We start from the raw sequence: 24682 nt of genomic DNA, 5'->3' as shown, positions 1-24682 counted from the left end.
ATCTACAGTATCTACAGTATCTATATTATCTCAGTATCTACAGTATCTATAGTATCTATATTATCTCAGTATCTACAGTATCTATAGTATCTATATTATCTCAGTATCTACAGTATCTATAGTATCTACAGTATCTATAGTATCTACAGTATCTATATTATCTCAGTATCTACAGTATCTATATTATCTCAGTATCTACAGTATCTATATTATCTCAGTATCTACAGTATCTATATTATCTCAGTATCTACAGTATCTACAGTATCTATATTATCTCAGTATCTACAGTATCTATATTATCTCAGTATCTACAGTATCTATAGTATCTCAGTATCTACAGTATCTATATTATCTCAGTATCTACAGTATCTACAGTATCTACAGTATCTACAGTATCTATAGTATCTACAGTATCTACAGTATCTACAGTATCTATATTATCTCAGTATCTACAGTATCTACAGTATCTATATTATCTCAGTATCTACAGTATCTATATTATCTCAGTATCTACAGTATCTATAGTATCTCAGTATCTACAGTATCTATAGTATCTCAGTATCTATAGTATCTCAGTATCTACAGTATCTACAGTATCTATAGTATCTCAGTATCTACAGTATCTATATTTTCTCAGTATCTACAGTATCTATAGTATCTCAGTATCTATAGTATCTACAGTATCTACAGTATCTATATTATCTCAGTATTTACATGATCTATAGTACCTCAGTATCTACAGTATGTCAGTATCTACAGGATCACATTATCTACAGTTTCAACAGTCTGTACATTATCCCATTATCTTCTTCCTCCTCCCCTTCACAACCGCAGATGTTTACAATTCATTAATTGTTTGGTTGATTGATTGGTTCATTTGTTGATTGATCACTCACTCTTGTCCCTGTTGTGGGTGTTGCAACAGTTGATGCAGCATCTGGCTCTGTTGTAGGTCCTGACAACTCCCACTGGAGGTGGGACCAATGGGGTACTGCGAGATCATTGGCTCAGGCTTTAGGTACATGTCCCGGTGCATGTTTGGATAGCCATGGCCGTGCGGGGGGAGCGGCGGCGAGGTCATGTGACACATGTTCTCTGGTGTCATGGTCCTCAGCATGTGAGTGTCTGGAAGACAGGAAGGAAGACAGGGAGGAAGACAGGAAGACAGGGAGGAAGACAGGGAGAAGGACAGGAAGACAAGGAGGAAGACAGGGAGGAAGACAGGGAGGAAGACAGGGAGGAAGACAGGGAGGAAGATGGTGAGAAAGGCAGGGAGGAAGACATTTTTATGCAGTATTATCAAGTTCTGCCTGTTCTGATCATCATACTGTACTGTATCATCAGATGATACAGTGCCTTAGACCGCTGTGCCTTAGACCGCTGTGCCTTAGACCGCTGTGCCTTAGACCGCTGTGCCTTAGACCGCTGTGCCTTAGACCGCTGTGCCTTAGACCGGTGTGCCTTAGACCGCTGTGCCTTTTGAAAGTATTCAGGCACCTTGACTTTTCCAACATTTTGTTACGTTATGGCCTTATTCCAAAATGGACTACTATACACACAATACTCCATAAAGACAAAGCGAAAATAGGTTTTTCGGCATTTTTTCGACATTATTATATAAGTATTCAGATCCTTTGCGATGAGACTCGAACTTGAGCTCAGGTGCATCCTGTTTCGATTGATCATCCTTTAGATGTTTTTAAATTCAATTGAATGGACATGATTTGGAAAGGCGCACGCCTGTCTATATAAGTTCCAGAAGTTGACAGGGCACGTCAGAGCAAAAACCAAGCCATGAGGTCGTAGGAATTGTCCGTAGAGCGTCGAGACAGGATTGTGTCAAGGCACAAATCTGGGGAAGGGTACCAAAACATTTCTACAGCATTGAAGGTCCCCAAGAACAGAGTGGCCTCCATCATTCTTAAATGGAAGACGTTTGGAACCACCAAGACTTTTCCTAGAGCTGGACGCCCGGCCAAACTGAGCAATCGTGGGAGAAGGGCCTTGGTCAGGGAGGTGACCAAGAACCTGATGGTTCCTCTGTGGAGATGGGAGAACTTTCCAGAAGGACAACCATCTCTTCAGCACTCCACCAATCATGTCTTTATGGTAGAGTGACCAGACGGAAGCCACTCCTAACTAAAAGGCTCATGACAGGCTGCTTGGACTTTGCCAAAAGGCACCTAAAGGACACTGACTATGAGAAACAAGATTTAACTCCTTGGCCTGAATGCCTAGTGACATCATCCCTATGTTGAAGCATGGTGGTGGCAACATCATGCTGTGGGATGTTTTTCAGCAGCAGGGACTGGGAGACTAGTCAGGATCGAGGCAATGATGAACTTAGCAAAGTACTTAGAGATCATTGATGAAAACCTGCTCCAGAGCATTCAGGACTTCAGACTGGGGCGAAGGTTCATGTTCTAACAGGACAACGACCTGTTAGAAAATTCTGAAAACCTGTGCTTTGCTTTGTCATTATGGGGTATTGTGATTAGATTGATGAGGAAAAAAAGACAAAGTATTCTATTTTAGATTAAGGCTGTGACGTAACAAAATGTGGAAAAAGTCAAGGGGTCTGAATGGACGAAGGCACCGCCCATAAACATCTATGTGTATATACAGTGCCTTGCGAAAGTATTCGGCCCCCTTGAACTTTGCGACCTTTTGCCACATTTCAGGCTTCAAACATAAAGATATAAAACTGTATTTTTTTGTGAAGAATCAACAACAAGTGGGACACAATCATGAAGTGGAACGACATTTATTGGATATTTCAAACTTTTTTAACAAATCAAAAACGGAAAAATTGGGCGTGCAAAATTATTCAGCCCCCTTAAGTTAATACTTTGTAGCGCCACCTTTTGCTGCGATTACAGCTGTAAGTCGCTTACGTTATGTTAGAATCATATTTGACAGCAATTACAGCTGTGAGTCTTTCTGGATAAGTCTCTATGATCTTTGCACACTTGGATTGTACAATATTTGCACAATATTCTTGAAAAAATTATTCAAGTTCTGTCAAGTTGGTTGTTGATCATTGCTAGATAACTATTTTCTAGTCTTGCCATAGATTTGTAAGCCGATTTGAAGTCAAAACTATAACTAGGCCACTCAGGAATATTCAGTGTTGTCTTGGTAAGCAACTCCAGCGTATATTTGGCCTTATGTTTTAGGTTATTATCCTGCTGAAAGGTGAATTTGTCTCCCAGTGTCTGTTGGAAAGCAGACTGAACCAGGTTATCTCTAGGATTTTTGCTGTGCTTAGCTCCATTCCGTTTATTTTTATCCTAAAAAACTCCTTAGTCCTTGCCGATGACAAGCATACTTATAACATGATGCAGCCACCACCATGTTTGAAAACATGAAGTGTAGTACTCAGTGATGTGTTGTGTTGGATTTGTCCCAAACATAACAATTTGTAAGGGACATAATGTTAATTTCTTTGCCACATTTTTTGCAGTATTACTTTAGATGCATGTTTTGGAATGTTTTTATAAATAATATAATTTAGCAGATTAACACTGGAGTGATAGATGAGTAGATGATGATGTGCAAGTAGAAATACTGGAAATACTGGTGTGCAAAAGAGCAGAAAAGTAAATAAAACAAAATGAGGATGAGGTAGGTAGATTGGGTGGGCTATTTACAGATGGGCTATTTACAGATGGACTATGTACAGCTGCAGTGATCGGTAAGCTGCTCAGATAGCAGATGCTTAAAGTTAGTGAGGGAGATATAAGTCTCCAACTTCAGCAATTTTTGCAATTCGTTCCAGTTATTGGCAGCAGAGAACTGTAAGGAAAGGCAGCCAAAGGAAGTGTTGGCTTTTTGGATGACCAGTCAAATACACCTGCGTGCTACGGGTGGGTGTTGTTATGGTGACCAGTGAGCTGAGATAAGGCGGAGCTTTACCTAGAAAATACTTATAGATGACCTGGAGCCAGTGGGTCTGGCGATGAATATGTAGCGAGGGCCAGCCGACGAGAGCATACAGGTCGCAGTGGTGGGTGGCTGATGGGGCTTTGGTGACAAAACGGATGGCACTGTGATAGACTTCACCCAGTTTGCTGAGTAGAGTGTTGGAGGCTATTTTGTAAATGACATCGTCGAGGATCGGTAGGATTGTCAGTTTTACGAGGTTAAGTTTGGCGGCGTGTGTGACAGAGGCTTTGTTGCGAAACAGGAAGCAGATTCTAGATTTAATTTTGGATTGGAGATGTTCAATATGAGTCTGGAAGGAGAGTTTGCAGTCTAACCAGACAACTAGGTATTTGTAGTTGTCCACATATTCTAAGTCATGATTTTTTTACCAATAGGTGACCTTCTTTGTGAAGCATTGGAAAACCTCCCTGGTCTTTGTGGTCGAATCTCTGTATAAAATTCACTGCTCGACTGAGGGACCTTACGGATAATTGTGTAGGGTACAGAGATGAGGCAGTCATTCAAACATCTGGTTAACACTGTTATTGCACACAGTCCACTTTTTACTCCTGAACATATTTAGGGTTGCCACAACAAAGGAGTTAAATACTTATTGATTCAAGACATTTCAGCTTTTACTTTTTTTAATTAAGTTGTAAACATTTCTAAAAACATAAATCTAAATCTAAATGTAACAAAATGTGGAAAAAGTGAAAAGGGTGTGAATACAATCTGAAGGCCCTGTGTATATCCAATACAGAAATACAGTGCTATCATTTTAATTCTGTCTCATCTTGTTGGTAATCAGGCCAGGTTCCCTCCACCTTAGGCTAATGGTACTTTCCATTGTTCCTTCCTGGAGGTCTGCCAATCAGATAAGACCTTCCACACCTTCTCACTGATGGGAAAGACCAACACGGGTGTGTGTGAGGGGCAGGACGTAAGAACGTTGTGTTGGCACTTGTAGACTACTTGTGTTGCCTTCTACAACTTGCATTGGAATGCAGAAAGATACATATAATTTCAGTGAGAAATATACTGTAGGTAATCCAGCTATTATGTGAATATTTCAGAGTTCCATCAGGTATTTAACATAGCAGCCTACATGCAAAAACACTACAGTTTATAATACAACACTGTAGTAGCCCGCGACCATGTAGTATTTACTATGGAATTTTGTAGAACTCGGACCTCCTTCTCCTGTAGTCCACAATCATCTCCTTTGTCCTGATCACGTTGAAGGAGAGGTTGTTGTCCTGGGAACACACTGCCAGGTCTCTGACCTCCTCCCTATAGGCTGTCTCATCGTTGTCTGTGATCAGGCCTACCACTGCCTAAACTTAATGATGGTGTTGGAGTCGTGCTTGGCCACGCAGTCATGGATGAACAGGGAATACAGGAGGGGACAGAGCATGCACCCCTGAGGGGCCCCCGTGTTGAGGATCAGCATGGCAGATGTGTTGTTATTTTTTAATTTTTAATTTTACCTTTATTTAACTAGGCAAGTCAGTTAAGAACAAATTCTTATTTTCAATGACGGCCTAGGAACAGTGGGTTATCTGTCTGTTCAGGGGTAGAACAACAGATTTGGACCTTATCAGCTCAGGGATTTGAACTTGCAACCTTCCGGTTACTAGTTCAATGCTCTAACCACTAGGCTACCCTGAACCACCAGGAGGCGGCTCGTCAGGAAGTCTAGGATCCAGTTGCGGAGGGAGGCTTTTAGTCCCAGGGTCCTTGGCTTTGTGATGAACTTCGTGGGCACTATGGTGTCGAACATTGAGCTGTTGTCAATGAACAGCATTCTCAAATAGGTGTTCCTTTTGTCCAGGTGGGAAAGGGCAGTGTGGAGTGCAATAGAGACTGCAATCATCTGTGGATCTGTTGGGGCGGTATGCAAATTTGAGTGGGTCTAGGGTTTCCGGGATGACGTTGATGATGTGAGCCATTACCAGCCTTTCAAAGCACTTCATGGCTACAGACGTGAAAACTACAGGGCGGTAGTCATTTAGGCAGGTTACCTTCGCTTTCTTGGGCACAAGGACAATGGTGGTCTGCTTGAAACATGTAGGTATTACAGACTCTGTCAGGGAGAGGTTGAAAATGTCAGTGAAGACTCTTACCAGTTTGTCCGCCCATGCTCACAGTACATGTCCTGGTAATCCGTCTGGCCCCGTGGCCTTGTGAATGTTAACCGGTTTAATGGTCTTGCACACATCGTCCAGAACAGCTGGTGCTCTCATACATTCAGTGTTGTTTGCCTCGAAGCGAGCATAAAAGGCATTTAGCTCATCTGGTAGGCTCGCGTCAATGTGCAGCTCGCGGCTGGGTTTCCCTTTGTAGAACGTAATAGTTTTCAAGTCCTGCCACATCCGACGAGCATCAGATCCGGTGTAGTACAACTCAATCTTAGTCCTGTGTTGATGCTTTGCCTGTTTGATGGTTCATCTGAGGTCATAGCAGGATTTCTTATACGTGTCTGGAATAGTATCCCGCTCCTTGAAAGTGGCAGCTCTAGCCTTGAGCTCATTGCGAATGTTGGCTGTAATCCATGGCTTCTGGTTGGGTTATGTACGTACGGTCACTGTGGGGTCAATGTTGTCGACACAGTGCATTTCGAAAGTATTCAGACCCCTTGACCTTTTCCACATTTTGTTAGGTTACAGCCTTCATCTAAAATGGATTCAATTGTGTTCAATCCTTCATAAATCTACACACAATACCCTATAATGACAAAACAAAAACAAGTTTATATTTTTTGCAAATGTATTAGAAATAAAAAAACTGAAATATCATATTTACATAATTATTCAGACCCTTTACTCAGTACATTGTTGAAGCACCTTTGGCAGCGACAACAGCCTCAAATCTTCTTAAGTATGATGCTACAAGCTTGGCACACCTGTATTTGGGGAGTTTCTCCCATTCTTTCCCAACAGATCCTCTCAAGCTTTGTCTGGTTGGATGGGGAGCGTCGCTGCACAGCTTTTTTCAGTTTTCTCCAGAGATATCCGATCAGGTTCAAGTCCGGGCTCTGGCTGGGCCACTCAAGGACATTCAGAGACTTGTCCCGAATCCACTTCTGCATTTACTTGGTTCTGTGCATAGGGTCCAGAGAACTCTGGAGCGGAGCAGGTTTTCATCAAGGATCTCTCTGTACTTTGCTCCGTTCATCTTTTCCTGCCACTGAAAAACATCCCCACAGCATGATGCTGCCACCCCCATGCTTCACCGTAGGGATGGTGCCATGTTTCTTCCAGACGTGATGCTTGGCATTTAGGCCAAAGTGTTCAATCTTGGTTTCATCAGACCAGAGAATCTTGTTTCTGAGTCTTAAGTTGCCTTTTGGCTGTCATATGCCTTGTACAGAGGAGTGGCTTCTGTGTGGCCACTCTACCATAAAGACATGATTGGTGATTCCATCTCCACAGAGGATCTCTGGAGCTCTGTCAGAGTGACCATCGGGTTCTTGGTCACCTCCCTGACCAAGGCCCTTCTCCCCAGATTGCTCAGTTTGGCCGGGCGGCCAGCTCTAGGAAGAATCTTGGTGGTTCCAAACTTCTTCCATTTAAGAATGATGGAGGCCACTGTGTTCTTGGGGACCTTCAATGTTGCAGACATTTTTTGGTACCCTTCCCTCGATCTGTGCCTCAACACAATCCTGTCTTGGACCTCTACGGATAATTCCTTCAACCTTATGGCTTGTTGTTTGCTCTGATGTGCACTGTCAACTGTGAGACCTTATATAGACAGGTGTGTGCATTTCCAAATAATGTCCAATCAATTGAATTTACCACAGGTGGACTCCAATCAAGTTGTAAAAACATCTCATGGATGATGAATGGAAACGGGATGCACCTGAGCTCAATTTCGAGTCTCATACTAAAGGGACTGAATACTTATGTAAATAAAGTTTAAAAAAAATGTTTAATACATTTGCTACAATATGGGGTATTGTGTGTAGATTGATGAGGATTATTTTGTTGTTGATTTTAATTAATTTTAGAATAAGGCTGTAACATAACAAAATGTGGAAAAAGTCAAGGGCTCTGAATACTTTCCAAATGCCCTGTATCCTCCTCAATTACCTTGACTTTGAGCCTGGTCCGGGAGAAACAGCATATCCTTCGCGTCAGACTCATTGGAGAAAAAATATCTGTCCAGTTCGAGGTGAGTAATCGCTGTTCTGATATCCAGAAGCTCTTTTCCGTCATAAGAGATGGTAGCGGGAACACTGAGCTGACACATCATAGTCCTTTACCACTGAGCTGACACATCCTAGTCCTTTACCACTGAGCTGACACATCATAGTCCTTTACCACTGAGCTGACACATCATAGTCCTTTACCACTGAGCTGACACATCATAGTCCTTTACCACTGAGCTGACCAATCATAGTCCTTTACCACTGAGCTGACACATCCTAGTCCTTTACCACTGAGCTGACACATCCTAGTCCTTTACCACTGAGCTGACACATCATAGTCCTTTACCACTGAGCTGACACATCATAGTCCTTTACCACTGAGCTGACACATCCTAGTCCTTTACCACTGAGCTGACACATCATAGTCCTTTACCACTGAGCTGACACATCATAGTCCTTTACCACTGAGCTGACACATCATAGTCCTTTACCACTGAGCTGACACATCATAGTCCTTTACCACTGAGCTGATCAATCATAGTCCTTTACCACTGAGCTGACACATCATAGTCCTTTACCACTGAGCTGACACATCCTAGTCCTTTACCACTGAGCTGACACATCCTAGTCCTTTACCACTGAGCTGACACATCATAGTCCTTTACCACTGAGCTGACACATCATAGTCCTTTACCACTGAGCTGACACATCCTAGTCCTTTACCACTGAGCTGACACATCATAGTCCTTTACCACTGAGCTGACACATCATAGTCCTTTACCACTGAGCTGACACATCATAGTCCTTTACCACTGAGCTGACACATCATAGTCCTTTACCACTGAGCTGACACATCATAGTCCTTTACCACTGAGCTGACACATCATAGTCCTTTACCACTGAGCTGACACATCATAGTCCTTTACCACTGAGCTGACCAATCATAGTCCTTTACCACTGAGCCGACACATCATAGTCCTCCACTTCCCCATTTCTGCCTACTTATCCTCCTCCTCATTGTCCTCAACCATTTCTTGAATAACCACTGACTGAGTCAAGTGTCTTTTCTTATCTCTCTCTCTTTCGTCTTTCATTCTCTCTTCATATCTACTCTACTCTGCTCTAACTCCCAACACCAACCCCATATCCTTTAGTCCATCAACCCCAACCCCATATCCTTTAGTCCATCAACCCCAACACAATATCCTTTACTCCATCAAGCCCAACACCATATCCTCTAGTCCATCAACACAATATCCTCTAGTCCATCAACACCATATCCTCTAGTCCATCAACAACATGTCCTTAAGTCCATTAACCCCAACACCATATCCTTTAGTCCATCAACACAATATCCTTTAGTCCATCAACCCCAACACCACAACATTTAGTCCATAAACCCCAACACCATATCCTCTAGACCATCAACCCCAACACAATATTATTTAGTCCATCAACACCATATCCTCTAGTCCATCAACACCAACACAATATTATTTAGTCCATCAACACCATACCCTTTAGTCCATCAACCCCAACACCGTATCCTTTAGTCCATCAACCCAAACACCATATCCTTTAGTCCATCAACACCAACACCATATCCTTTAGTCCATCAACACCAACAACATATCCTCTAGACCATAAAACCCAACACCATATCCTTTAGTCCATCAACCCCAACACCACATCCTCTAGTCCATCAACACCAACACCATATCCTTTAGTCCATCAACACCAACAACATATCCTCTAGTCCATAAACCCCATATCCTTTAGTCCATCAACAACATATCCTCTAGTCCATAAACCCCATATCCTTTAGTCCATCAACACCAACAACATATCCTCTAGTCCATCAACCCCATATCCTTTAGTCCATCAACCCCAACACCATATCGTTTAGTCCATCAACACCGTATCCTCTAGTCCATCAACACCATATCCTCTAGTCCATCAACCCCAACACCATATCCTTTAGTCCATCAACCCCAACACCACATCCTCTAGTCCATCAACCCCAACACCACATCCTCTAGTAGATCAACCCCAACACCATATCCTTTAATCCATCAACCCCAACACCACATCCTCTAGTCCATCAACACCATATCCTTTAATCCATCAACCCCAACACCATATCCTCTAGTCCATCAACACCATATCCTTTAGTCCATCAGCCCCAACACCATATCCTCTAGTCCATCAGCCCCAACACCATATCCTCTAGTCCATCAACACCATATCCTTTAGTCCATCAACCCCAACACCATATCCTCTAGTCCATCAACACCATATCCTTTAGTCCATCAGCCCCAACACCATATCCTCTAGTCCATCAGCCCCAACACCATATCCTCTAGTCCATCAACACCATATCCTTTAGTCCATCAACCCCAACACCATATCCTTTAATCCATCAACCAACACCACATCCTCTAGTCCATCAACACCACATCCTCTAGTCCATCAACACCATATCCGCTAGTCCATCAGCCACAACACCACATCCTCTAGTCCATCAACACCACATCCTCTAGTCCATCAACCCCAACACCACATCCTCTAGTCCATCAACCCCAACACCATATCCTCTAGTCCATCAGCCCCAACACCGTATCCTCTAGTCCATCAACCCCAACACCGTATCCTCTAGTCCATCAGCCCCAACACCATATCCTCTAGTCCATCAACACCATATCCTCTAGTCCATCAACACCATATCCTCTAGTCCATCAACACCATATCCTCTAGTCCATCAGCCCCAACACCATATCCTCTAGTCCATCAACACCATATCCTCTAGTCCATCAGCCCCAACACCATATCCTCTAGTCCATCAACACCATATCCTCTAGTCCATCAGCCCCAACACCATATCCTCTAGTCCATCAACACCATATCCTCTAGTCCATCAACACCATATCCTCTAGTCCATCAGCCCCAACACCATATCCTCTAGTCCATCAACACCATATCCTCTAGTCCATCAACACCATATCCTCTAGTCCATCAACAACATGTCCTTAAGTCCATTAACCCCAACACCATATCCTCTAGTCCATCAACACCATATCCTCTAGTCCATCAGCCCCAACACCATATCCTCTAGTCCATCAACACCATATCCTCTAGTCCATCAGCCCCAACACCATATCCTCTAGTCCATCAACACCATATCCTCTAGTCCATCAGCCCCAACACCATATCCTCTAGTCCATCAGCCCCAACACCATATCCTCTAGTCCATCAGCCCCAACACCATATCCTCTAGTCCATCAGCCCCAACACCATATCCTCTAGTCCATCAACACCATATCCTCTAGTCCATCAACACCATATCCTCTAGTCCATCAGCCCCAACACCATATCCTCTAGTCCATCAACACCATATCCTCTAGTCCATCAACACCATATCCTCTAGTCCATCAACAACATGTCCTTAAGTCCATTAACCCCAACACCATATCCTCTAGTCCATCAACACCATATCCTCTAGTCCATCAGCCCCAACACCATATCCTCTAGTCCATCAACACCATATCCTCTAGTCCATCAACACCATATCCTCTAGTCCATCAACCCCAACACCATATCCTCTAGTCCATCAACACCATATCCTCTAGTCCATCAACACCATATCCTCTAGTCCATCAGCCCCAACACCATATCCTCTAGTCCATCAACACCATATCCTCTAGTCCATCAGCCCCAACACCATATCCTCTAGTCCATCAACACCATATCCTCTAGTCCATCAACACCATATCCTCTAGTCCATCAGCCCCAACACCATATCCTCTAGTCCATCAGCCCCAACACCATATCCTCTAGTCCATCAACACCATATCCTCTAGTCCATCAGCCCCAACACCATATCCTCTAGTCCATCAGCCCCAACACCATATCCTCTAGTCCATCAACACCATATCCTCTAGTCCATCAGCCCCAACACCATATCCTCTAGTCCATCAGCCCCAACACCATATCCTCTAGTCCATCAACACCATATCCTCTAGTCCATCAGCCCCAACACCATATCCTCTAGTCCATCAGCCCCAACACCATATCCTCTAGTCCATCAGCCCCAACACCATATCCTCTAGTCCATCAGCCCCAACACCATATCCTCTAGTCCATCAACACCATATCCTCTAGTCCATCAGCCCCAACACCATATCCTCTAGTCCATCAGCCCCAACACCATATCCTCTAGTCCATCAACACCATATCCTCTAGTCCATCAACACCATATCCTCTAGTCCATCAGCCCCAACACCATATCCTCTAGTCCATCAACACCATATCCTCTAGTCCATCAGCCCCAACACCATATCCTCTAGTCCATCAACACCATATCCTCTAGTCCATCAACACCATATCCTCTAGTCCATCAACCCCAACACCATATCCTCTAGTCCATCAACACCATATCCTCTAGTCCATCAGCCCCAACACCATATCCTCTAGTCCATCAACCCCAACACCATATCCTCTAGTCCATCAACACCATATCCTCTAGTCCATCAGCCCCAACACCATATCCTCTAGTCCATCAGCCCCAACACCATATCCTCTAGTCCATCAACACCATATCCTCTAGTCCATCAGCCCCAACACCATATCCTCTAGTCCATCAACACCATATCCTCTAGTCCATCAGCCCCAACACCATATCCTCTAGTCCATCAACACCATATCCTCTAGTCCATCAGCCCCAACACCATATCCTCTAGTCCATCAACACCATATCCTCTAGTCCATCAGCCCCAACACCATATCCTCTAGTCCATCAACACCATATCCTCTAGTCCATCAACACCATATCCTCTAGTCCATCAACCCCAACACCATATCCTCTAGTCCATCAACACCATATCCTCTAGTCCATCAACCCCAACACCATATCCTCTAGTCCATCAACACCATATCCTCTAGTCCATCAACACCATATCCTCTAGTCCATCAGCCCCAACACCATATCCTCTAGTCCATCAGCCCCAACACCATATCCTCTAGTCCATCAACACCATATCCTCTAGTCCATCAACACCATATCCTCTAGTCCATCAACACCATATCCTCTAGTCCATCAACACCATATCCTCTAGTCCATCAACCCCAACACCATATCCTCTAGTCCATCAACACCATATCCTCTAGTCCATCAACCCCAACACCATATCCTCTAGTCCATCAACACCATATCCTCTAGTCCATCAGCCCCAACACCATATCCTCTAGTCCATCAGCCCCAACACCATATCCTCTAGTCCATCAACACCATATCCTCTAGTCCATCAACACCATATCCTCTAGTCCATCAACACCATATCCTCTAGTCCATCAACACCATATCCTCTAGTCCATCAACACCATATCCTCTAGTCCATCAACACCATATCCTCTAGTCCATCAACACCATATCCTCTAGTCCATCAGCCCCAACACCATATCCTCTAGTCCATCAACACCATATCCTCTAGTCCATCAACACCATATCCTCTAGTCCATCAACCCCAACACCATATCCTCTAGTCCATCAACACCATATCCTCTAGTCCATCAACACCATATCCTCTAGTCCATCAACCCCAACACCATATCCTCTAGTCCATCAGCCCCAACACCATATCCTTTAGTCCATCAGTCCCAACACCGTATCCTCTAGTCCATCAACACCATATCCTCTAGTCCATCAGCCCCAACACCGTATCCTCTAGTCCATCAACACCATATCCTCTAGTCCATCAGCCCCAACACCATATCCTCTAGTCCATCAACCCCAACACCATATCCTCTAGTCCATCAGCCCCAACACCATATCCTCTAGTCCATCAGCCCCAACACCATATCCTCTAGTCCATCAGCCCCAACACCGTATCCTCTAGTCCATCAGCCCCAACACCATATCCTCTAGTCCATCAACACCATATCCTCTAGTCCATCAACACCATATCCTCTAGTCCATCAGCCCCAACACCATATCCTCTAGTCCATCAGCCCCAACACCATATCCTCTAGTCCATCAGCCCCAACACCATATCCTCTAGTCCATCAGCCCCAACACCATATCCTCTAGTCCATCAGCCCCAACACCGTATCCTCTAGTCCATCAACACCATATCCTCTAGTCCATCAGCCCCAACACCATATCCTTTAGTCCATCAACACCATATCCTCTAGTCCATCAGCCCCAACACCATATCCTCTAGTCCATCAGCCCCAACACCGTATCCTCTAGTCCATCAGCCCCAACACCGTATCCTCTAGTCCATCAACACCATATCCTCTAGTCCATCAACACCGTATCCTCCAGTCCATCAACACCATATCCTCTAGTCCATCAACACCGTATCCTCTAGTCCATCAGCACCATATCCTCTAGTCCATCAACACCATATCCTCTAGTCCATCAGCACCATATCCTCTAGTCCATCAACACCATATCCTCTAGTCCATCAACCCCATATCCTCTAGTCCATCAACACCATATCCTCTAGTCCATCAGCACCATATCCTCTAGTCCATCAACACCATATCCTCTAGTCCATCAGCACCATATCCTCTAGTCCATCAACACCATATCCTCTAGTCCATCAACACCATATCCTCTAGTCCATCAACCCCATATCCTCTAGTCCATCAACACCATATCCTCTAGTCCATCAACACCATATCCTCTAGTCCATCAACACCATATCCTCTAGTCCATCAACACCATATCCTCTAGTCCATCAACCCCATATCCTCTAGTCCATCAACACCATATCCTCTAGTCCATCAACACCATATCCTTTAGTCCATCGACACCATATCCTCTAGTCCATCAACACCATATCCTCTAGTCCATCAACACCATATCCTCTAGTCCATCAACCCCATATCCTCTAGTCCATCAACACCATATCCTCTAGTCCATCAACACCATATCCTCTAGTCCATCAACACCATATCCTCTAGTCCATCAACCCCATATCCTCTAGTCCATCAACACCATATCCTCTAGTCCATCAACACCATATCCTTTAGTCCATCAACACCATATCCTCTAGTCCATCAACCCCATATCCTCTAGTCCATCAACACCATATCCTCTAGTCCATCAACACCATATCCTCTAGTCCATCAACACCATATCCTCTAGTCCATCAACACCATATCCTCTAGTCCATCAACACCATATCCTCTAGTCCATCAACACCATATCCTCTAGTCCATCAACACCATATCCTCTAGTCCATCAACCCCATATCCTCTAGTCCATCAACACCATATCCTTTAGTCCATCAACACCATATCCTCTAGTCCATCAACCCCATATCCTCTAGTCCATCAACACCATATCCTCTAGTCCATCAACACCATATCCTCTAGTCCATCAACACCATATCCTCTAGTCCATCAACACCATATCCTCTAGTCCATCAACCCCATATCCTCTAGTCCATCAACACCATATCCTCTAGTCCATCAACCCCATATCCTCTAGTCCATCAACACCAGCCTTTCCTTTGAGACTTACCATTGACCTGCTGAGGGGAGTACGGCTCAGAGCTGGACTTACCATTGACCTGCTGAGGGGAGTACGGCTCAGAGCTGGACTTACCATTGACCTGCTGAGGGGAGTACGGCTCAGAGCTGGACTTACCATTGACCTGCTGAGGGGAGTACGGCTCAGAGCTGGACTTACCATTGACCTGCTGAGGGGAGTACGGCTCAGAGCTGGACTTACCATTGACCTGCTGAGGGGAGTACGGCTCAGAGCTGGACTTACCATTGACCTGCTGAGGGAGTACGGCTCAGAGCTGGACTTACCATTGACCTGCTGAGGGGAGTATGGCTCAGAGCTGGACTTACCATTGACCTGCTGAGGGGAGTACGGCTCAGAGCTGGACTTACCATTGACCTGCTGAGGGAGTACGGCTCAGAGCTGGACTTACCATTGACCTGCTGAGGGGAGTACGGCTCAGAGCTGGACTTACCATTGACCTGCTGAGGGGAGTACGGCTCAGAGCTGGACTTACCATTGACCTGCTGAGGGGAGTACGGCTCAGAGCTGGACTTACCATTGACCTGCTGAGGGGAGTACGGCTCAGAGCTGGAGTCTGGGGGGGACTCTGGGAGCGTCCTGGAACGTAGTAGAGAAATATTGATTGGTTGATATAAAGATCAATACAGATTTTATCATGCAGAAACTTGTGCCCGTACAATATGGCATTTCAATCCGAAAGTTATTTGATTTTAGAATATCTCTTATATATTTTTGAAAGGCATTAACATACTTCGCTGCAGCAAAATCATCTACATTGTGTTGTGCAATAGATTGCATGAGTTCTTTCCAGGCCATCTGTAATATGACTCTAGTTTCTGATATCTGCCTTCCTCATATCTTCGCTCTCAACCACTGATTACATAACGGAGCTGGATTTAGTATAAGGGTGTCTATGGTGTGAATCTAGTTCATCTAGACCTAAACCATCATGTCATTGTAGACATGAGTCTGGCTCATCGGTTAAATGTGAGCTACTATGACTTATCTTTTCAAGTTGTATCTCACATTGATGTTACAACTTATTAAAAAGTAGCAGGCTCAACTGGTTGAGATTATGTCATTACAACCAATTTTGCCTGCTGGGTTGATGCGGTTGCACAATATACACTACAGTGCATTCAGAAAGTATTCAGACCCTTTGACTGTTTCCACATTTTGTTACATTATAGCCTTATTCTAAAATTGATAATTGTTTTTTCCCCTCCCTCATAAAACCTACTCATAGCCAATAAAGACAAATATCACATTTACATAAGTATTCAGACCCTTTACTCAGTGCTTTGTTGAAGCACCTTTGGCAGCGATTACAGCCTCGAGTCTTCTTGGGTATGTCGCTACAAGCTTGGCACACCTGTATTTGGGGAGTTTCTCCCATTCTTCTCTGCAGATCCTCTCAAGCTATGTCAGGTTGAATGGGGAGTGCCACTGCACAGTTATTTTCAGGTCTCTCCAGAGATGTTCGATCGGGTTCAAGTCCGGGCTCTGGCTGGACCACTTAAGGACATTCAGAGACTTGTCCCGAAGCCACTCCTGCATTGTCTTGGCTGTGTGCTTAGGGTCGTTATCCTGTTGAAAGGTGAACCTTCGCCCCAGTCTGAGGACCTACGTTCTGGAGCAGGTTTTCATCAAGAATCTCTCTGTACTTTGCTCCGTTCATCTTTCCCTCGATCCTGACTAGTCTCCCAGTCCCTGCCGCTGAAAAACATCCCCACAGCATGCTGCTGCCACCACCATGCTTCACTGTAGGGATGGTGCCTGGTTTCCTCCAGAAGTGACACTTTGGTATTCAAGCCATTGAGTTCAATCTTCATCAGACCAGAGAATCTTGTTTCTCATGGTCAGAGTCCTTTAGGTGCCTTTTGGCAAACTCCAAGCGGCCTGTCATGTGCCTTCTACTGAGGAGTGGTTTCCATCTGGCCACTCTACCATAAAGGCCTGATTGGTGGAGTGCTGCAGAGATAGTTGTCCTTCTGGAAGGTTCTCCCATCTCCACAGAGGAACACTGGAGCTCTGTCAGAGTGACCATCGGGTTCTTGGTCACCTCCCTGACCAAGGCCCTTTTCCCACGATTGCTCAGTTTGGCCGGGCGACCAGCTCTCGGAAGAGTCTTGGTGGTTCCATACTTCTTCTATTTAAGAATGATGGAGGCCGATGTGTTCTTGGGGACCTTCAATGCTGTAGAAATGTTTTGGTACCCTTCCCCAGATCTGTGCCTTGACACAATCCTGTCTCGACGCTCTACAGACAATTTCTTCAACCTCATGGCTTGGTTTTTGCTCTGACATGCACTGTCAACTGTGGGACCTTATATAGACAGGTGTGTGCCTTTCCAAATCATGTTCAATCAATTTAATTTACCAAAGGTGGACTCCTATCAAGTTGTAGAAACATCTCAAGGATGATCAATGGAAACAGGATGCACCTGAGCTCAATTTCGAGTCTCATAGCAAAGGGTATGAATTTTTACGTAAATTAGGAATTTCTGTTTTTGCAAGCATTTCTAAAAACCTGTTTTACCTTTGTCATTATGGGGTATTGTGTGTAGATTAAGGATTTTGTTTATTGAATACATTCTAGAATAAGGCTGTAAAGTAAAACATCTGGAAAAAAGGGGTCTGAATCATTTACAAGTGCAATGTATATACAAAAGTATGTGGACACCCCTCCAAATTAGTGGATTCGGCTATTTCAGCCACACCTGTTGCTGATAGGTGTATAAAACAGAGCACACAGCCATGCAATCTCCATAAACAAACATTGGCAGTAGAAGGGCCTTAGTAAAGAGCTCAGTGACTTTCAACGTGGCACCATAATAGGATGCCACCTTTACAACAAGTTAGTTTGCCAAATTTCTGGCCTGCTAGAGCTGCCCCGGTCAACTGTAAGTACTGTTATTGTGAAGTGGAAACTTCTAGGAGCATCAATGGCTCAGCCAAAAGTGGTAGGCCACAAGCTCACAGAATGGGACCTCTGAGTGCTGAAGCTCATAGCGGGTAGAAATCATCTGTCCTCGGTTGCAACACTCACTCCCGAGTTCCAAACTTCCTCTGGAAGCAACGTCAGCACAAGAACTGTTCATTGGGAGATTCTTGAAATTGATTTCACAGAGCCCTGACCTCAACTCCATCGGACACCTTCAGGATGAATTGGAACGCCAACTGCGAGCCAGGCCTAATCGCTCAACATCAGTGCCCAACCTCACTAATGTTCTTGTGACTGAATGGAAGCAAGTCCCCGCTGCAATAATCCAACATCTAGTGGAAAGCCTTCCCAGAAGAGTAGAGGCTTTTATAGCAGCAATGTTCCAACATCTAGTGGAAAGCCTTTCCAGAAGAGTGGAGGCTGTTATAGCAGCAATGTTCCAACATCTAATGGAAAGCCTTACCAGAAGAGTGGAGACTGTTATAGCAGCAATGTTCCAACATCTAATGGAAAGCCTTCCCAGAAGAGTGGAGGCTGTTATAGCAGCAATGTTCCAACATCTAGTGGAAAGCCTTCCCAGAAGAGTGGAGGCTGTTATAGCAGCAATGTTCCAACATCTAGTGGAAAGCCTTCCCAGAAGAGTGGAGGCTGTTATAGCAGCAATGTTCCATCATCTAGTGGAAAGCCTTCCCAGAAGAGTGGAGGCTGTTATAGCAGCAATGTTCCATCATCTAATGGAAAGCCTTCCCAGAAGAGTGGAGGCTGTTATAGCAGCAATGTTCCAACATCTAGTGGAAAGCCTTCCCAGAAGAGTGGAGGCTGTTATAGCAGCAAAGAGGAGACCAACTCTATATTAATGCCCATGAGATGTTCAACTAGCAGGTGTCCACATACTGTAGTAGCATAATCTGTCATCTTGCTCTATAATTCCAACATGTCAGTTTCTGTTGCCTACCATTCCCCATCATCCATCTATCCATTTATAGTCCCAGACAGCTCAGCCTCACCCTCACCCACTCCCTTTCCCCCACCCTAACCCTCACCATCACCCACTCCCTTTCCCTGACCCTAACCCTTACCATCACCATCACCCACTCCCTTTCCCTTGCCCTAACCCCCACAATCACCCACTCCCTTTCCCTCACCCTAACCCTCACCATCACCCACTCCCTTTCCCTCACCCTAACCATCACCCACTCCCTTTCCCTCACCCTAACCCCCACCATCACCCACTCCCTTTCCCTCACCCTCACCCTAACATCACCCACTCCCTTTCCCTCACCCTAACCCTTACCATCACCATCACCCACTCCCTTTCCCTTGCCCTAACCCCCACAATCACCCACTCCCTTTCCCTCACCCTAACCCTCACCATCACCCACTCCCTTTCCCTCACCCTAACCATCACCCACTCCCTTTCCCTCACCCTAACCCCCACCATCACCCACTCCCTTTCCCTCACCCTCACCCTAACATCACCCACTCCCTTTCCCTCACCCTAACCCTTACCATCACCATCACCCACTCCCTTTCCCTTGCCCTAACCCCCACAATCACCCACTCCCTTTCCCTCACCCTAACCCTCACCATCACCCACTCCCTTTCCCTCACCCTAACCATCACCCACTCCCTTTCCCTCACCCTAACCCCCACCATCACCCACTCCCTTTCCCTCACCCAGACCCTCACCATCACCCACTCCCTTTCCCTTACCATCACCCACTCCCTAACCCCCACCATCACCCACTCCCTTTCCCTCACCCTAACCCTCACCATCACCATCACCCACTCCCTTTCCCTCACCCTAACCCCCACCATCACCCACTCCCTTTCCCTCACCCTTTCCCTTACCATCACCCACTCCCTTTCCCTCACCCTTTCCCTTACCATCACCCACTCCCTTTCCCTCACCATTACCCACTCCCTTTCCTTCACCCTCACCCTAACCATCACCCACTCCCTTTCCCTCACCCTAACCCTAACCATCACCCACTCCCTTTCCCTCACCCTTTCCCTTACCATCACCCACTCCCTTTCCCTCACCATTACCCACTCCCTTTCCCTCACCCTCACCCTAACCATCACCCACTCCCTTTCCCTCACCCTAACCCTAACCATCACCCACTCCCTTTCCCTCACCCTAACCCTAACCATCACCCACTCCCTTTCCCTCACCCTAACCCTAACCATCACACACTCCCTTTCCCTCACCCTAACCATCACCCACTCCCTTTCCCTCACCCTCACCCTCACCCTAACCATCACCCACTCCCTTTCCCTCACCCTCACCCTCTCCCCCCACCCTAACCCCCTTCTCTCACCCTCACCATGTCCCTCACCCCCCATCACCCCCATCCTGCCAGCTCACCCTGGTGCGTAGTGTCCTCTGTGTTCAGGCTTGATGTGGTCCTGCTGCTGCTGGTGGTTCTGCTGATGGTTGTGTTGCCCCAGGCAGGGGTAGTTGTTGTGTCTCAGCAGGCCCAGGGGTGGGGGGTAGGGGGTTTGGCAGGGCTGGGGGTGGGAGTGGGGGTTTCCCTGACGGAGGGGGATAGGGGGTTCACGCCACACTGCAAACCACCCCAGAAGAGGAAACTCCGGCTTGGGGTGATGAGTAAGAGTTAGGCCCTGGGGCACCGCTATGGACCTCAGAAAAACAGCTGGGGAAACACAGAGGAGAATATATATATATATATATATATATATATATTATATATTTACATATTTTACATTTTGATCATTTAGCTGCCGTTCTTATCCAGACAGTCATTCATCTAAAAGTAGCTAGGTCAGACAACCATGTGATTGTGTTCATTAATATTAGTTCAATTGGAAATGTCCCTAGAATAGCATGTTATGAATTGGTTATTGTGTGTTGAGGTGGGTCGTGTTTATCAGGGCACTCAATTGAAAACGTATTAAAGCGTTTTGCAACGGAAAACAAAAACCTATGTTTCTTGTTGGAACAGTCCAGTCCCTTTTTCAGCACATTTTTTCCCCCATTTGGTACCTAATAAACGCTACCCTGGTTAGACATACTTGTTGTTTGGTCGCATTGATAAGCTGGTCACAGATGTGTTTGTGTTGTAGCTAACTCCTGTGGTTGTTTGGCATGACAATGACAGACAACACAGACAGGTGTGGTTCATTAGGCACCAAAAGGATGAAAACTGACTGAAACAGCGAGGGAATACCTGGACCTGTCCAATAAGAAAAACCCAATTTACATTTTCAATTACAAAACACTTTATCCCGTTTCCCGGGAGCCACTCACATGTCAGTGCTGTCGTCCTCCTTACTGATGTAGTCCTCCAGAATACTGGTGTCAATGTTCGCTGGCTCCAAGGAGCTGGTAATATCATGACCTACAGAGAGAGAGGAGGGGGTGAGTAGAAAAGAGAGAGAATGTGTTGTACATCAGTTGTACCACCTGAGCGAACTAGACCATAGAGAGTGATGCTGGATTCTGTTTCACTGTTTGGGAATGCTAAGACCAAGACTATGGCCATCTGGATCTTATGTCTGAGTCCAGACAGGATGGGTGGGTGTTGGGTTCAGACAGGATGGGTTGGTGTTGGGTTCAGACAGGGTGGGTTGGTGTTGGGTTCAGACAGGGTGGGCTGGTGTTGAGTTCAGACAGGGTGGGCTGGTGTTGAGTTCAGACAGGGTGGGCTGGTGTTGGGTTCAGACAGGGTGGGTTGGTGTTGGGTTCAGACAGGGTGGGCTGGTGTTGAGTTCAGACAGGGTGGGCTGGTGTTGGGTTCAGACAGGGTGGGCTGGTGTTGAGTTCAGACAGGGTGGGCTGGTGTTGGGTTCAGACAGGGTGGGCTGGTGTTGAGTTCAGACAGGGTGGGCTGGTGTTGGGTTCAGACAGGGTGGGCTGGTGTTGGGTTCAGACAGGATGGGCTGGTGTTGGGTTCAGACAGGATGGGTTGGTGTTGGGTTCAGACAGGATAGGTTGGTGTTGGGTTCAGACAGGATGGGTTGGTGTTGGGTTCAGACAGGATGGGTTGGTGTTGGGTTCAGACAGGGTGGGTTGGTGTTGGGTTCAGACAGGATGGGTTAGTGTTGAGTCCCGACAGAATGGGTTAGTGTTGGGTTCAGACAGGATGGGTTGGTGTTGGGTTCAGACAGGGTGGGTTGGTGTTGGGTTCAGACAGGATGGGTTAGTGTTGGGTTCAGACAGGATGGGTTGGTGTTGGGTTCAGACAGGATGGGTTGGTGTTGAGTCCCGACAGAATGGGTTGGTGTTGGGTTCAGACAGGATGGGTTGGTGTTGGGTTCAGACAGGATGGGTTAGTGTTGGGTTCAGACAGGATGGGCTGGTGTTGGGTTCAGACAGAATGGGTTGATGTTGGGTTCAGACAGGATGGGCTGGTGTTGGGTTCAGACAGAATGGGTTACTTTCTCTAATGATAAATACATCTAAAGCACTAATTCTGACATGTCCATTTCAACCAATAGTAAGTATACTACGAAGATTCCTCCTCCTCGTCGTCGTCCTCCTCCTCATCAACAACCAGTCAGTAGCCCATACATTGTGCTAGTCTATTAGGTGCACCAGCAATGGTTTTTAGCTTGGTTTAAGTGTTGGCGTGTGAAATAATTCATCCCTCTATTCTCTCACCCAGCTCAACCTCACTCCATCCAGGGACGTGGGACCGTACTCACCCCATCTCAGGCAAAGCTCCCCGAATCCACGTGACTCTACCCCATAATCCTCAGAAACACCAGCATGTAGAGTACACAGACACTATTTTACTTAAACTATTTCTACAGGGGATTTCAACAACAAAGCGAGTGAGTGTGACAAAGGTGAAGAATGGGTGAATGAGGTTAGGTAGAGAGGGGTCAGAAAGAGGTATACAGTGGGTGGGCCATGGTTAGACAACTTGTCTCTCTCTCTCTCTCTCTCTCTCTCTCGAAAGATGAAGCTGCTACTCAGTTCGGAATGTCAAAAATGTCTGTGTTAGTGTCGCTTTCTCTCTCTTCGCCCTCTGTCTTCAAACCCCTTGATATTTAAAATCTCACTTGATCAGCACTCAGCCACTGCCGCTCATTCAGTGGTCTTTCCCCCATCTTTAGAAGCAGCCATGTCTTGTCCGTATCATCCCCTGTGCGTGGTGGTATAGTTTCATAGAAATGTACAGAGTGCTGTTGTTTATCTCTCATACAGCTGGATCACATCAGCATGTGTTTGATGACAGCAAGATGGGAGTGTAAAAACAATTAGAGATTATAGATGGAGTGTCTTCAGATGAAAAGTTCTTTGGCAATTCTTGTTAGGACAAGGTTCATGAATACATGCCAGAGCCAAGGGGGGGAGGATGAGAAGGACCGAATGAGAGGACGAGGAGCAGGAGAAGAGGAGAAGAGGGGGAGAGGAAGAGGAAGAGGAAAGGAGGAAGAGGATCGTTTTCACTTAAATAAAGACCAGATGTGCACCCTGCCCAAACTGGCAGTAAATTCAGACTGGCAGGACTGATAACGAAGAGGGAGTGGGGTGGTTGGAGACAGACAGGGGATACAGAAGGATATATATGAGAGAGAGAGAGAGAGAGAGAGAGAGAGAGAGATACCTGTATATATATGTATATATATATATATATATATATATATATATATATATATATATATATATATATAGAGAATATATATATATATATATATAGAGAGAGATGTAGGAATGGGAGCCATTGGAAAAGGAAGTGATAAACAAAAAAAAGCTCTGAAACTAAAATGAGTAACTGCACATTGTAGATGATAGATCAAATGAGAGATGTGAACAGAGGGAATTAGAAGTAGAGAACCGAATCCAAAGAGAGCACTACATAAATCCAGACGCTACTCATGCGTTGATATTGTGTCCGAATTAGAGGTAAATCACTAGTTATTTTCGGAGTTAGAAAGTGTGGATACTAGAGTGGTGTCTGTGTAACGGATGTGAAACGCTAGCTAGTTAGCGGTGGTGCACGCTAAATAGTGTTTCAATCGGTGACGTCACTTGCTCTGAGACCTTGAAGTAGTAGTTCCCCTTGCTCTGCAAGGGCCGCGGCTTTTGTGGAGCGATGGGTAACGATGCTTCGTGGGTGACTGTTGTTGATGTGTGCAGAGGGTCCCTGGTACGCGCCCGGGTA

At 45.6% G+C, this 24682-nt stretch overlaps 1 protein-coding gene across 1 annotated transcript in view; it reads right to left on the bottom strand.

Moving 5' to 3' along the window:
- LOC112239282 (myelin regulatory factor) overlaps nt 1–24682 on the bottom strand; it is a 101871-nt gene that overhangs the window by 57391 nt on the left and 19798 nt on the right. Inside the window, 5 exon segments of the mRNA XM_042301988.1 lie at nt 897–1125; nt 16141–16202; nt 20917–21107; nt 21109–21205; nt 21820–21910. Coding sequence (XP_042157922.1) covers nt 897–1125; nt 16141–16202; nt 20917–21107; nt 21109–21205; nt 21820–21910 — 670 coding nt within the window.

Source organism: Oncorhynchus tshawytscha, linkage group LG19 (genome assembly GCF_018296145.1).
Source record: "Oncorhynchus tshawytscha isolate Ot180627B linkage group LG19, Otsh_v2.0, whole genome shotgun sequence".
Classification (NCBI taxonomy): Eukaryota; Metazoa; Chordata; class Actinopteri; order Salmoniformes; family Salmonidae; genus Oncorhynchus; species Oncorhynchus tshawytscha.
Note: the sequence above shows the minus strand (reverse complement) of the source record. Positions and strands in the feature narration are given on the sequence as shown.